The sequence below is a fragment of the Acomys russatus genome, chromosome 18, assembly GCF_903995435.1.
Source record: "Acomys russatus chromosome 18, mAcoRus1.1, whole genome shotgun sequence".
In the NCBI taxonomy this organism is placed as follows: Eukaryota; Metazoa; Chordata; class Mammalia; order Rodentia; family Muridae; genus Acomys; species Acomys russatus.
In genome coordinates this window covers 20371843-20386775 of record NC_067154.1, presented here as the reverse complement: position 1 = coordinate 20386775, position 14933 = coordinate 20371843, and the positions used below count along the sequence as shown (strand labels likewise).

At 40.3% G+C, this 14933-nt stretch overlaps 1 protein-coding gene across 1 annotated transcript in view; it reads left to right on the top strand.

The window, feature by feature from the left end:
- Positions 1-14933, top strand: part of Dnajc15 (DnaJ heat shock protein family (Hsp40) member C15) — a 55513-nt gene that overhangs the window by 22977 nt on the left and 17603 nt on the right. Inside the window, exons 4-5 of the mRNA XM_051160860.1 lie at positions 9411-9487; positions 14288-14358. Of these exons, the coding sequence (XP_051016817.1) occupies positions 9411-9487; positions 14288-14358 (148 nt within the window). The remainder of the gene's footprint in view (positions 1-9410; positions 9488-14287; positions 14359-14933) is intronic.

The following is a 14933-nucleotide window of genomic DNA, read 5'->3' as shown; positions in this document are numbered from 1 at the left end:
GCCAGGAGATGACAACAGTTGAATAAAACAGATGAAGCCTCTGCCCTAGCAGAGTTTATGTTGAGTGGATTTCATCCTGAAATTTGAGACTAGTCTCCTGTATCACTGCACCTGACCATCTCAAACACTCAACTGCAAAATTCCAGTCCTGCCATTCCTATAGGGTTATACATTTATTCAACAGAATTCTAGATATTCTTATGAGCTTAATAGAAGTGTAGAATGAATGAAAACAGGCATTAAAAAGCTACAGTATGTTGGAAGCTGAAGAGATGGCTCAGCAGTTCAATACCCAGCACGCACAGCAGCTCACAACTGTCTGTAACTCCAGTTCCAGCGGATACAATGCCTTCACAGAGACATAACAACAATGAACAGAAAATAAATAAATCATTAAAAAATAAAGCTTCAGTTTGAAACTCAATCTGATCACTGAAGAATATGCAATGAAGACTCAGTGAGTCACTGCAGTGTAAACATTGACTTCTGGAAATTAGAGCCAAATCTGGATTAGATCAACTTGGTTTGTAGAATTTGAGAGTGAATGACTTTTTTAGCAAAGATATTACTAGCCTGGGGGGCTTAGTTAATGACAGCCCTTCCAAGACTGATGCAATGACAAGTAATTCATCTATGTTCAAAAGAACTGCAAGAGATTTTCTAAAACCTGTGAGTGCATGTTTCTGATTATACAATATAGGTCTGTTCTGTTTCCCACTTCTGTGTGATTGACTAAGACACTGGTTGCTTGGTTGGCACTCACTGTGTGCCTGCTACATTGCAGGCAATGGAGTATCCTCATAGAGCAAAGACACTTCTCTCTAGGAGCTTAATTTCTACATTTTAGTGCTGATAGACGATTAAAAACATGAAGATATTTTTTGTAAATTACCAAGTATCTTTAAGAAGTCCAAACCAGAGTAAGAGACAGGACTGATAGACGGGAAGGGACATTTGTGTCATCTAGGCTGGGCGGAGCCTCTAGGAGGTGGAGGCATGGACATGTGAGCATCTGAAGGAGGAGCGCTGAGCGGGTCCCAAGGCAGGACGCACTGAGCAGAGAAGATAATTCCCCCAGTGGCGACTGAAGATGGTAAACCAGCTGGGGCCCAGGTCTCTGAGGGCCTCTGACCACAGCAGCGGAAAGGACAATGTGCCATGTGTTTTATTAGCTTATCATTCCTCCTGCCAAATGCTCTGAGACAGACCAGAGTGAACAAGAGCTCACTGTGAAGGTAGTGGAGAGGTGAGAGGTCACAGGGTTGTGAAATAGGGCCATAGCAATAGAAACTGTGGCAAGGCTCATCGTGTGTCTGCTTATCTTCCTCTCTTTTCTTTGTCTTTCTATGTGTATCATTTGTAACTGGAAAAAATTTAGAAAAGATCTTGCTTCTGTTCTGGGGATTTTCTGTAAATACATGTACAGCATAAATAGAAAACCTTTAAGCTTTAGGGAGCACTGTGGTATTTAATGTTGCAGAAGAAGGGGGAAAGCATTGAGAGTGTTTTCACCACTGCACTGCTCCGTGGAGGCCTCCAGGAGGCCAGCTGGCAGTGGGCATGTTGGAAGGCTTTCCTTAAGGAGAGGGACGGCATTGATGTGCTGCTTTGTCCCTTGTGATGATTTTTAAATAAGGCTAGCCTTTTCTTTTTTTAAACAAAATGTGATTCTGGCTTGTAGAAAACAGTTTAAAATCCCTTAATCATCATCGTCTTTAAGAACAATCTTTATATGTTAATCCCTCCAGAGAAACTGAAACAAAGGCTACCCATAGCTTCTCTTCACACTGGTGAGTCCAGTTGCCACACTCCTTAAGTGCAGCCTCATGAGATTTGACGTTAACTTTGAACCAAACTGGGTTACTGAAAGAATAGGAACAGTAGTTGTATGGCACTGTCTTATTCACAGGGCAGTCACGACCAGGTCCAGGGGGCCTGTTTTCGTTTATTGTTCTGCATACCCTACTACATTGAGTTTTGCTGCCCTGCTCTTAAATCCCATTTCTCTTATTCACCTGTTTAAAACTTACTAGATTTGAACGCTGGCTGGAGTTAGTGTTCATTCATGAGGGTGGATGGTGAGCTTCCACTTTTTTTCTGCTAACAAGGTTTGGGTTGCCTCACACTATTGTGACTCCTTGGTTCTTGAAAACTAGTGGTACCCGCGAAACGGAAGTGATGTTCCTGGGACTCGCGCTCACTGCCTGCCATCCTCGTCCTGCATAGTCACAGCCAGGGTTTCTGCTGGTCACCTGGGTTTTACTCCTGAACAACCTGTTCTGTAGTTTTTCTTCATTGTTTGTGTTGGGGTTTAGTTTGGGTTTTTTCTTTAACTATTGGTATCTTACTATTTTATAAGGATTCTTAATAAATTGTAACTTACTTGAAGATTCTTTTATTCTGTTATGCTTATGCTTTTCTTGGATCATTTCTTCCCTCTATTAATTCTCTTTATAGGATCCTTATTAGAAAGATGCTGGGCATTGGAGTCTGTCCGTTAGTGTCTAGCTGGTTTGTCTCATTTTGTGTTCCTGGCTTTTTCTTCTACATCCTACAGTTGTTCCAAATCACCAGGCTGGTGGTTAGCGCAGCCCATTCTTTAATTCAGTTCATCTGAATTTTATACAAGGGAAATGCTCTAAAATTCATTTTATTTTAATTATGTGTGTATGTGGATTTGCACATATGAGTGCAAGTACCTAAAATGTGCAAAAGAGGATATTGGATCCTTTTGGGCTCGACTTACTTGCAGCTGTGAGCTGCCTGACATGGGTTCTCTGCAAGAGCAGTTTGCATTCTTAACTATTGGCTATCTCTTCAGCCCCTTCAAGGGAAAGTTTAAGTCTGTAAGAAGTTGCTTTTTATTCCTTCTTCATGGCAATGCATTTGCTTGCTTGTTTTCCTAGTCAGAAGGGAACCATTGCAAGCTCTGGGCTCTTAGGCGTTCATTTGGTAGAGAGTCCAGTGATAGTCTCTTTTTCCTCTTTACCTCAATACTTAAAAAAGAAATGGCCTCCAAATTTAATGTTTTCTTCTTGGTTTTGGGAAGAGTTTGTACTTGCCTAGTGTGTTTGCTTTGTTCTGTTTTTCCTCATATTTGCAGCTGCTATGATGTTTATTCTGTCTCTATTATGTGGACTTTCATGTTTTAGACATCAGTATTTGTTTAAACTTTTGGCTTACTAATTTCTTATTTTCAAAGTTTATTGTGGCCTTTTCTTATTAAAAATATTTACCTCCTCATTTCTAAGGCGCTTTGGGAGACAAAAGACCTTTATGACTGTCTTAGTTAGGATTTCTTTTCCTGTGAAGAGCCACTGACCACAGCAAGTCTTATTTATTTATTTATTTATTTATTTATTTATTTATTTATTTATTGGTTTTTTGAGACAGGGTTTCTCTGTGTTAGCCTTGGCTGTCCTAGACTCGCTTTGTGGACCAGGCTGGCCTTGAACTCACAGTGATCCACCTGCCTCTGCCTCCCGAGTGCTGGAATTAAAGGTGTGCACCACCATGCCTGGCCCCACAGCAAGTCTTTTTTTTTTTTTTTAAAGATTTATTTATTTATTAAGTATACAGTGTTTTGTCTGAATGTATGTCTGCAGGCCAGCAAAGGGCACCAGTTCTCATTTTAGATGGTTGTGAGCCACCATGTGGGTGCTGGGAATTGAACTCAGGACCTTTGGAAGAGCAGGCAGTGCTCTTAACCTTTGAGCCATCTCTCCAACCCCCCACAGCAAGTCTTATAAAGAAAAATGTTTAATGAGTCTGGCTTACAGTTTCAGAGGGTCATGCTATCCCTAGACATGGCAGTGTGCAGGCAGACATGGTACTGGAGGAGGGGCTGAGAGTTCTACCTTTTGATCCGAAGGGAACTTAGGGAGACTCACACACTAGACTCAGCCTGAGCATATGAGACCTCAAAGCCAGCCCTCCTCCAACCAGGCCACACCTCCTACTGGTGCCACTCCCTGTGGGCCAAGCTTTCAAACACAAGTCTATGGGTGCCATTCCTATTCAAACCACCATAATGACTCAGTCTGTTATTTTGAACTAGTGCCCATTTGTTTGCTGTTTAAAATGTATAAAAGACTACTAATTGGTTCAACAAATGTCTGATTACTCTTAATTTGAGGATAGAGTCCTGAATCATTTATCTTCTTGAAGGCTTTTAGTTTCTATTCAAAAATTTATCCTTTTACTTGAAGTCATTCTTCTGTAGCTCTTTCACTCAGATAGGCTACCCTTACTAGTTTCTATGAAGCATATTTCTGCACCTAACACTGCGAATGATAATCATTCTCACCTGGTTTTCTGGAGGGACCAAAATAAAGTGAAGATTTGCTTACTTGAGCTATTTGAGCTCTCTTTTGATAACATGGCACTGCATCACTTAATACTAATTTTAGGGGGAAAAATGAATGCAATTCCTGTTGTTGCTTGTGTGTACTTCTTGAATAGAATACTTCAGAATAACAATTTGTACATTCTGGGGTGTCTCCAGTAGACAGCATCATCTTCTCTCCATACTCAATGACATAATTGTTACTTGCAGTAATTATCATGTTAAGGGATCTGGACATTTCCTTGGGAATCGCAGCATTTTCAGACTGTGGGCTGCAGCATCTTATCTCTAAATTCTAAACAGTTCGGTGTTGATGTATCGTATCAAGCTTCAGACACCCTTTCAGTTATCACTCAGTGTTAGAGGAGAGAGATACTGAGTTATAATTTTGTGCCTGCTCATATGCCAATAGTAAGTTAAAGATATAGGCTAGCATATTATAAAAACTGTCCAATAAAAAACTCTAAATTTCATGGTTTTAGAAGGCAAGATTTTCTCTGAAGAAATATGGCTACATTTTAATAGTTAAGCAACACAAGCTTCCATTTTTCTCTTGTCTGTTTTTCTGTCTGTTTACCCCATGTATTAAGTTTCCATCCACAAAATGATGTTCTTTTAGAAAGGTGTGATGGCTTTAGGATATAAAGTTCTTGCAGACACTAGATTTTGAGGAGACTTTACTATGTCCACATAGTAAAAAAATAGAAATAGCCCAGATACCAGTGTTTGCCTTTAAGGTTAGTGCCTTGTGACTATAGAAGGGATGACAGTTCAGGAAACATCAGTTTATCTTATGCTGACTCAAAGTCTTAGAGCTTCCTTAGGTAGATGAAGACTCACAGAAATATCTTTTTTTTTTTTTTTTTTTTGTATAGAAAGACTATCAGCCTGATCTAATCATGATCTAAGACTAAAATAAGAACAAACATACTGCTGTAGAAAAGACTCAGATGACCAGCTTTCATTTAGCGGAGCAAGATTTGCATCTAGTAAAGACTTTGGCCTCCTAGGAGAGCCTTTAAGACCATCTGGGCTTCCTCTACCAAATGTCCAGTTTCTGCCTGGCTCAGGCTTAAGGTTTACTCCCCTGTCCTCTGCAGTAGTCTCTCTCTCTCTCTCTGTGTTTTGTTTCTATAATGAGTTGAACATGACATGCCACTTGGGGTAGGGATGTTACTCTTCATGGCCTTGGTGGATTGTTGGATCCATATCTATGGGTAAAAGACAGCCCCTGACATGACTTACAGCAGATCATCAGCACAGAGGGGACACTGCATCTGTATAAGCACATACAGTTTTTCTTTTGCCATCATTCCTTAAGGAATTACAGTATAGCCACCATTTTTTGCATGGCATTTTACATTGTTTTAGTGATTTGAGGTGTACAGGAGGATGAGATATTAGGTTGCCATTTTTATATAACAGACTTACACACCTAAGCATTTCAATCTAGTCAGGGTTCTGGAAGCAATCCCTGAAATATACTGTATCAGTGGCTATGGTTACTTATTATTCCTTATGAAAATACAGGCTTCTGTCTAGAACTGTATATATGTGCAATGATATATGCCCACATTTCTCTCTAAAAGCTGAGTTCATACATCTACTTTCAGTTTAGAGCTCCTGAAAATAATTGCTTTTTGTTAGGGCATGGTCTGGTGCTTTGTATTTGTTAATTGCTTGCCCCTTGAGGTTCTTACTGTTTATGAGCAGACTGTCATGTACCCCAAGTATTGCTGTTTAATCTTGCTTCTCTGTTTGACCAATAAATCCTACACACCTGGGTAGGGCAGAGTGAGGCGGTGGGGCCAAAGTTCGAGGGCTTTGGGAACAGAGAGGATCCTGGGGAGGAGACAGGTACCAGAGGAGGAAGAAGGAACAGATGTACCATGGGATAGGAAAGAGCCACGTGGGCCAGGAGGAGGAACTCTAAAGTTCCACAATGCCCAGATGAACAACATAAGCAAGTATTTTGAGATTATGGATGAGAAACAGCCCAGATAGAAACAATTAAAGCAGATGGCACAGGATCGAGGGTGGGAGATAATACAAGGTAGTTTAGGGTGTTAATATCTGCCCAGCCCCAGGTAAAATAAGGCTTATTCTAAAATACAACAGGTGTCCATGTCTTTTATTGACTATGATAGTGGGTTATATAATAACACCCTAATAAATATAGGTTAACTTTATAATAAACAATATTAGATTTCTAAAAATTTACTACACAGCTTTTCCTTGCCATCTCCTCTGATGTATTGTTATGTAGCCCGAGGGAACCCTGATGTGTGTCCTCCTACGTGCTTTGATCACAGCCATGCACCACCATACCCAGCTGGCTCAGTTTGCTTCCTTTGTACTAGTTTTTGAGACAGAGCTCTCCTGGCTGGCCTGGAACTCGTTCCCTCTTCTCCTTTGGCCTTTTCTTTGCTGATTCCTGGTATTGATTCTCCTGCCAGAAGCATTTGAAACCCTTTTTCACTTCCTCACTTTGGCTTCTGGTTTTCTTTCTAGGACATAGTGTGGTCCTAGCATTCTTCACTCAGCCCTCTTCAGTTTCAAGCCTTGGTGCAGACTCGGAGCTTCAGCCTCCGCACTTACTCCCCTTAGGAAGTCTTGTTCAGCCTCCCTTCTCTAAGCACTGTTCACACTGGAAACTCTCCATTTTCCCTAGATTGAAATCTTTTCCACTTAGAAATTTGATAGAAGCTTCAAATTTAATACATTGAAAACCACCCTCATCGTATCTACTTCCCACAACTAACAACTGTTCCTTTATTCATTAAACAGCAGCTTGGAAGTTCTAGGCCAAAATTTTGAAGCCATTCACATAGTTTGGGCTCTCTGAAGAGCAGACTGGGACAAAAGTTAGCAAGCTGTAAGTTTAAGGCACAGTCTTAAACTCAGCACTCTTCCAATCAAGACAAGAAGGGAGGAGGAGCAAGTTAGGTTGCAGTGCATTCGTACCTAAGGCTGGGCCTCAGCAGCTTCCATTCACTGTGGTTACAAGAGGGCTCTGAGACTCAACACTGCCAGGGAAGTGAGGGTACCTGCATCCGAGGATGGACCCTTGGGAAGCCCTGCAGGCCTTTCAGATACAGGCTGCTCCAGGAAGAGGGCATAGCTTTGAATTTGGTCCTAATCAGTCAGAGCTAAAGTGGGTCAGTGAGCCCTGTGTCTGAGTCCTTCACTCCAGACAGTCCTTCAGTCTGGGCAGTGCATAACTTGCCTTCTGCATCACTTAAGATTCCTCTTTTTGTCATATTCCATATTAGTTCACCAAGCTGATGTTTGCTTTCAAAATACATGAAAAATGTCTGACTACTTTGACCACAATCCTCAGCTCCTGCTTTCATTTATACCCCCAGAGTCTTGCTGGTTCAGTCCCTTTTTAAAAAAAATTAATTTATTCAGATTACAACTCAATTGTTCTCCCATCACTTGTATCCTTCTGTTCCTCCTATTCTCCCACCCCCACCCTATTACCCTCCCTTAGGTCCATGTCCGAGGGGGATCCCCTCCCCCACTTTATGGTTGCTGGCTAACAAGTCTCATCTTGGTAGTCTGTCTATTCTTTCTTTGAGTGCCACCAGGGCTCCCCACAAAGGGAAAGTCGTCAAATATGGGGCATCAGAGCTCATGTCAGAGTTAGTGCCTGCTCTCCACATAACTGTGGAGGATGTCCTGTCCATTGGGTAGATCAGAGTAGGGGGTGCGATGTTTACTACTTGTATTGTCCTTGGTTAGTGCAATAGTTTGAGCAGACACCCCTGGGCCCTGATCCACCCGTTATGATATTCTTCTTGTAGGTTTTTAGGACCCTCTGGGTCCTTCTATTTCTCCATCTCCTATATTTCTCTTACCTAGAGTCCCAGTAGGATGTCCTCACATCTGTCCCAATCTCTTGGTACAAGGAAATCCAGAAATTTATGGACAAATGGAGGAAATTAGAAATGATCATACTGAGTGAGTTAACCTAGAAACAGAAAGACTCACACGGTATATACTCACTTATAATTGGACAGTGATGTTCTTTGACTGGTCTCTTAATTTCACCCTTGTTCTTTTCTACTCTTCAGATTCAAACGAATCCTTCCAAAACAAAGCAAATGATGTGATCCCAGTGCCCTGGTTTCTCGGTCCACTTAGAAGAAGAACTTCTCTTTTTTTGTGGCGAAGGTGGGGATGAGAACCTACTAGCTCAAAGAGGCAGAGAAAGCACTCAGCTGACCTTCCTACCTGAAGGAAAAGCCAAAAAGCCAAAGGCCAAAGGCTTGCTAGGTCAGATGATGGCCTAGGAGGAAGAAGAGGCCTGCTAGCTAGCCTGACAGCCCAGCACAAGAAAGCCAAAAACTAAAAGTGAAAGAGCCAAAAGCTATAAACCAAAAGCACCAAATCCCCTAGTCTTTCTCCATACTGTCTTAAGAACCATTCAACTCAAAGTCCCTCCTTTCTGTTTAATCCTTGTCAGCTGGTTACTTGCTCTGCCTCTTGACCTAGGGTTGACGTTCTTTAATCCTTTGTACTGAAAGCTCTCGGATTAAAGGTAGCGTAAGAACCTCTTTCACAGTCTCTTCCCATTAAGATTCCTAGATTCCTAGTTCACACTCTCCAGCCACCATGGCCATCTTGCTTAGTTTCCCAACCTCTCTTGGCTTTCCTGTCTGTTTCCATGACATTGTTTTTCTTTCTCTGTCATCCAAGATAGAAGGCAGACAGATACCTACCATGTCCATATAAGTGATTTGATCAAGGTCACCCAAAGAGAAAAGCACACGGGTGCTTAGGGAAAGCATTGGCATTTTGCTGATATGTGTCCTTCAGTTATATCTCAGTGGAACAAAATTAATGCATCGTAAAGTTGAAAACATTGTTACTTTTTTTTTTTTTTTTTAGTGTTCATCCAGGTTGGAGTTTCATGAAAAGATCATTGTGTGGTACATTCCCCCGCAATTTCAAGTTGGTTTCTAGTAAAATGTGTTGCTCTTACTGTAGCAATGTGAGGGGATTGAGGTCACGCTACTTCGTGCATGGAACTAATTATTTCCTGCTCTTTCTTCCCGTACAGAGCTTTTCATCCTACTATAAAGGAGGATTTGAGCAGAAAATGAGTAGGCGGGAAGCTAGTCTTATTTTAGGTGTAAGGTAAGTGCTGCAAGCATATTTTTGTTTTGTGGCCAAGAGTGTCTTGAAAATTGGGGAAGGGAGTTATAATAACTTAATATTTATAATGAATACTTATATTTAAATTTTAAAAATAAAACCCAGAAAAGGACATAGCATGTTTTTTCCTTTTAAAACTCAAAGTCTGGATTAATTGAAGTTATTTATGCTCTTTGCAGGGAGTCCTGGATTCCCAGTCTGTCCATCACACGATCCTCATTGTGACACTGGTTTCTCTCTGGGCCAGTTTGAAATTTGATGCATATCTTTCATTATAATGCAGATATCGTTTCACAATCCTTTTATACTTTTGCAGTTTGATATTTGCCATGTGTTATTTTTAATTATTCCATTTTACTATTCCTTTACTGCTTAATATCTGATATTATAGGGAAAGCTAATGAAATCACTAACAATGTCAGGACTGCTTTCGTCTATCATAGATTTACTAGCGTCTGTGTCCATTTTTTTCTCAAGCTGTTTCTTAGAGCATTTTCCCAAGGAGTTGTTGGCTGTTGTTTAGGTTTTGAAGTGCTGGAAACTAACCCTAAGGCCCTGAGTGTGCTGGATAAGGATCTCCCACTGAACTGTGTCCTCAGCCACTAGGTGTTTTTTGGTAAAACTGTGTAACCTAGGCTGGCCTTGAACCCATGATCCTCCATGTCTCAAATTCCACAGTCAAAGTTGTCTGCTACAGGAAGTTGGTCACAGTATATCATTTCCTGCAGATTTCCTGATGATAATCTGTGTGATTAGGAAAAGAATTAAAGTGCTGTACTAACAAGAAACAAAACAAAACAAAAAACAAACCTCTTATAGGTCAAGTCTTTATTTTTTTTTCTTTTTTTAAAAATATTTTTTATTAATTTATTCATGTTACATCTCAACTGTTATCCCATCCCTTGTATCCTCCCATTCCTCCCTCCCTCCCTCCCATTTTCCCCTTAACTCCCCTCCCCTATGACTGTGACTGAGGGGGACCTCATAGGGTATCAAGTCTCTTCTTGGTAGCCTGCTATCCTTCCTCTGAGTGCCACCAGGCCTCCCCATCCGGTGGCTGGAGAGACAGCCGTGGGTGCTGGGAACTGAACTCTTAGATTTATGGTTGTGAGCCTAGCCATCTCTCCAGCCCATAGGTCAAGTCTTTAACCCCAAACATTTTTTATGACTTGTTTAAAAAAGATAGACAGATGAACAGATATAACACACACATACATACATACATACATACATACATACATACATACATACATACAAGAATTGTGGGCCATCTGCATGACTTAACCAATAAAGGCACCTGCCACCAAGCCTGATGACCTGAGTGCAGTGCAGTCCATTTGAATTCACTCTCAAAAGTTGTCCCCTGACATCCACGTGTATACTGTGATGCGTGCACGCGCGCACACGCACACGCACACAGATATAAATAAGTACGAGACTGGAGCTTATTTTTGCTTGGTGCTTTATTGAAATCTAAGAGATGGGAGTTTTCCTTGTCAGAGAAAGTAGCAGACAGCCTTAAGCAAAGGGACTGTGTTTGCTCACCATTCCTTGTTTAGTATTACTCAGGTAGCATTGTTTTCTCTAAATGTATTGGCTCTGTTTATCACAGGTTCAACAATGCCACTCAGTTCCACACGCCTTGTTTCCCCCATCTACCTACCCCCACTTTGCCTCTCCCTGACAGTCAAACATATTTTAGGGAGCAGTGTGAAATTCGTGCTCTGGGCAACAAATCTATTAAAATGTAGCAGCTGGGTGTGGCGGTGCACGCCTTTAATCCCAGCACTCGCAGGTGGATATCTGTGAGTTTGAGGACAGCCAGTCTACAAAGCCAGCCAGGACTACAAGAGAAACCCTGTCTCAAAAATAAAAATAAATGAAAACAAACAAACAAAACGAAACACACATGCACACACAAAATGTAGTAAGGACTTAGAGTCTTAATATAACAAAAGTAAAAGGGGAATAAACTCTGCATATGAGTGGGAATTCTCCCCTCATCTTCAAAGCTCACTATGAAGGTGACAAATATCTTAAAGGCAGTGGTTTAAATTGTAATACTTGTATATATGAACTTTCCTTCCATGTGTTTTCACTTTAGCCTAGGTTGGTGGGCTGCAGACTTCAACATACACAATACTTGAGGCTTTGTGTAAAAACCATGTTACTTTTTGTTTTTAAATAGGCAATATAACTGGTTTTTTAAAGGATATTGTAGCTGGTAATTTTCAGACTTTGTTTTATATGTTCAATTAAAGCTTAATGTTCAGAATAAGAGCCAACACTCTTTGTGTCTTCAAATGTGTACAATAGAAATTTGTGTTTTTCTAAATTGTTATCTTTATTATCTAGTGATAGTTTTCTGAAGTACAGTTTTGTGAAGCTCTTTTTATAGCCTTCTGATTTTGATAATATAATAGTCTTTTATAGTGTCAATGCTTACTAGGGTGGAGCCAAAAATTTTTAAAGGAGTTTACATTTTGTTATTGTCGTTCTTGTTTTGGTTTGGTTTGGTTTTGAGGGGTACTGTAACGTCTGTCAAAATCCCATTGCATATTCGGTCTGAGATGATGTTTTAAGGTACAAGTTATATACTGTGTCTGCAAGTCACTTATATGTACTTAAGAAGACATCAGACATCCAGAACAGAGCCAGCTTTGCTAGTGTGGAGGTGCTGCAGAGCGCCTCAAAGGATCAGCGTACATCAGCCACAGGAATCGAGTTGTGCAGAGTTTCAGGATGGCATGTTTTTCGTTTGTTAGACCATTAAATAAAATAGTATTCTTAGCTCTTGTGAGTATCTGTTTGCTACTTTACTTTCTCAAAACTCAATAGTCTTTGAAATCAAATAGTATCTATTTGAGAGCTAACCAAAATGTTAAGTTTAAAAATGTTCCTCCGTAAGGCTTCTTTCTGTAAACAACCAAAGAAACTTGCTTATTTTATTTATAGAAGAAAGTTTTGTATGTTCATTTAGCCAGAGGTTGTTCGTTTTTTGCAGGGGAGGTTGTCCTTTGAGACAGTCTTGTTACATAACCTTCTGAGTTCAAGAGCGTTTTGTCTCAACCTTCTGACTTCTAGAAGTATAGGCCCTTAATAGGGTGTTTTAACATGTGTGCAATATGTTGCTTACCTGTAGGAGGTTAGTAGCAGCATATAATTGGCAAGACAATGTTAGAAACCGGATCACTAACAGAATCAAAGATTGACATCTGATAGCAAGGGGAGTTGTTTAAACAGGAGGCGGATCTTAAAGCGGCAGTCTGGGCCCTGTAGTGAGGAGATCAGCCAACGTCTGCAGAGTCTCAAGAGTTGCATTTAGTTCATACTCGGGGTGATACTTGAGTCTTTCAAGAAGTGTTAGATAGTTTACATTCAGTTCTTTAAAAGTACAAAACCACAAATTTTCATAAACACCCTTTACGCTTTAACCATCGGAGGTAGGCTTTATTGTGTATATGTTATGTGTGAAAAAATTATAACTCAAAGTGTTAAAGTGATCAAGACAAGCTTATAGCTGAAGAGCAATAGAATTGGGGTTTTTATTTATTTATTTATTTTTAAATATTTATTTGTTATTATGTATACAGTGCTCTGCCTGCATATATACCTGCAGACCAAAAGAGGGCATTAGATCACATTATAGATGGTTGTGAGCCACCATGTGAGTGCTGGGAATTGAACTCAGGACCTCTAAAAGAGCAACCAGTGCTCTTAACAACTGAGCCATCTCTCCAGCCCAGAATTGGGGTTTTTAAATTTAGACATAAATAACTAAAATGGTGTGTTTCTTACTAACACATGATTCATTCATTCAGATTCCTTTGCACTTCACAACTACCCTCAGACCTTAGGCTGCCTGCTAATCTACCCATTTGAAACCTGGTAAAGAGAAGCCGCTCAAATCTGATAGCCATTGGGTACAATAGATTCTACTATTGATGCTAAAATTCTTTTCATGCTCAGGAAATATACAAATGAGAAACACTTGTAATTCTGAAAGTATCAGTTTGACATAGTAATTTTATGTTTAACTAGCTCCTTTAATTTCACTCACATTGTAGGCTCTACTGCCAAATGTTGCCCCAGCTTCTTACAAAGTTAGGTACACTATGAACTTTATGGAGTTTTGACATTACTCATTGAAGGACTACAGAAGGCTGCTCCTCTGGAGCACACATTTCATGCCAGGACTGTCCTAGCACTTGGCAGCAGCCTTGCTCTGTGGGGAGTATGTGGTTACCCTGCAGAGATTGAGACTTTAACCAACATCACCCAATACTTTGTAGTAAGACTGATGTCAAAAGCTAGCAGGTTAGTTCTGGAATTCAAATACCTTGATAACATGTGTCACCTTCCAAAATTCCTTTAGAAGCATGAGCATTTAATCCTTGTAGTGTGTATACTGTGACTCTCCTGGCCTGGAAGAAAGGGGGCTGTCAGATGTGGTATTGTTGTGTTGGTTTTGGTGCTGGGTACTGAACCCCCACCTTTGCTAGGTAAGGGTTCTGTGAAGCAGCTAAATCTCCAAACTATCCTCTTTTACTTATTTATTTTTTAATACTGAAAGTAAGGATTGACTCTACAAAAGACTGAAGGAAAATACAATATAAGATTGTTACGATGATTTATTTTGATGGTTAGTGGAATTAAGCGTAAAGCTTGTAATTTTGTATTTGTCCACAAGATGGTGAAATTCTCATTAGTTTTTAATTTCTTGTAACCCATATAAATCATTAATTTATAATCTTCACTTTGCACTATTAATGTTTTTTACAGCCCATCTGCTGGCAAAGCCAAGATTAGAACAGCACACAAGAGGATTATGATTTTGAACCATCCAGACAAAGGTAGGTGATAGCTCCATGTCCGTGTGGTGTTCAGATGGGCTGTGGGTTTCTGTCAGTTTACTCAAGCTCACATGAGTAGTGCACAGCTGAAGGGGGATTCATGCGTCATGCGTGGTGAGGTTTTCTCATAAACAAGTGGGCTTGTGGTTCAGAGCTGAGAGACTCAAAGGAAACAGTGGACTTGAACTGTTAGCATTCAAGGTCTTGGTCACTGGCTTTAAGGATGAGTATCTCAGCTCAGCAGTGTTCCCAAATTTTGATCAAGCGGGGGGAACACATGAGCTGTGGGGCTGTGGGGATGGGACAGACTAATTTGTGCATCATCTATTACATCTACCAAATCTTAAAGATAAAAGTATAAGATTTAGGGATTTCATCTAAATCTCTGTAATTTGTCATAGATGGTTGTGAATTTAAAATTTTGTTTAAGAAGGCTGTGAGGTCGAACTATTTATTTCTCACTGGCCAGGTTTTTAATGTAAATTTATCTTACAGAAAGACAATTATTATAACTTTAACTACACTACAGCTGCTTGATAGAGAAAGCCCCATATGTTCATTACTGTTGCTGCTTT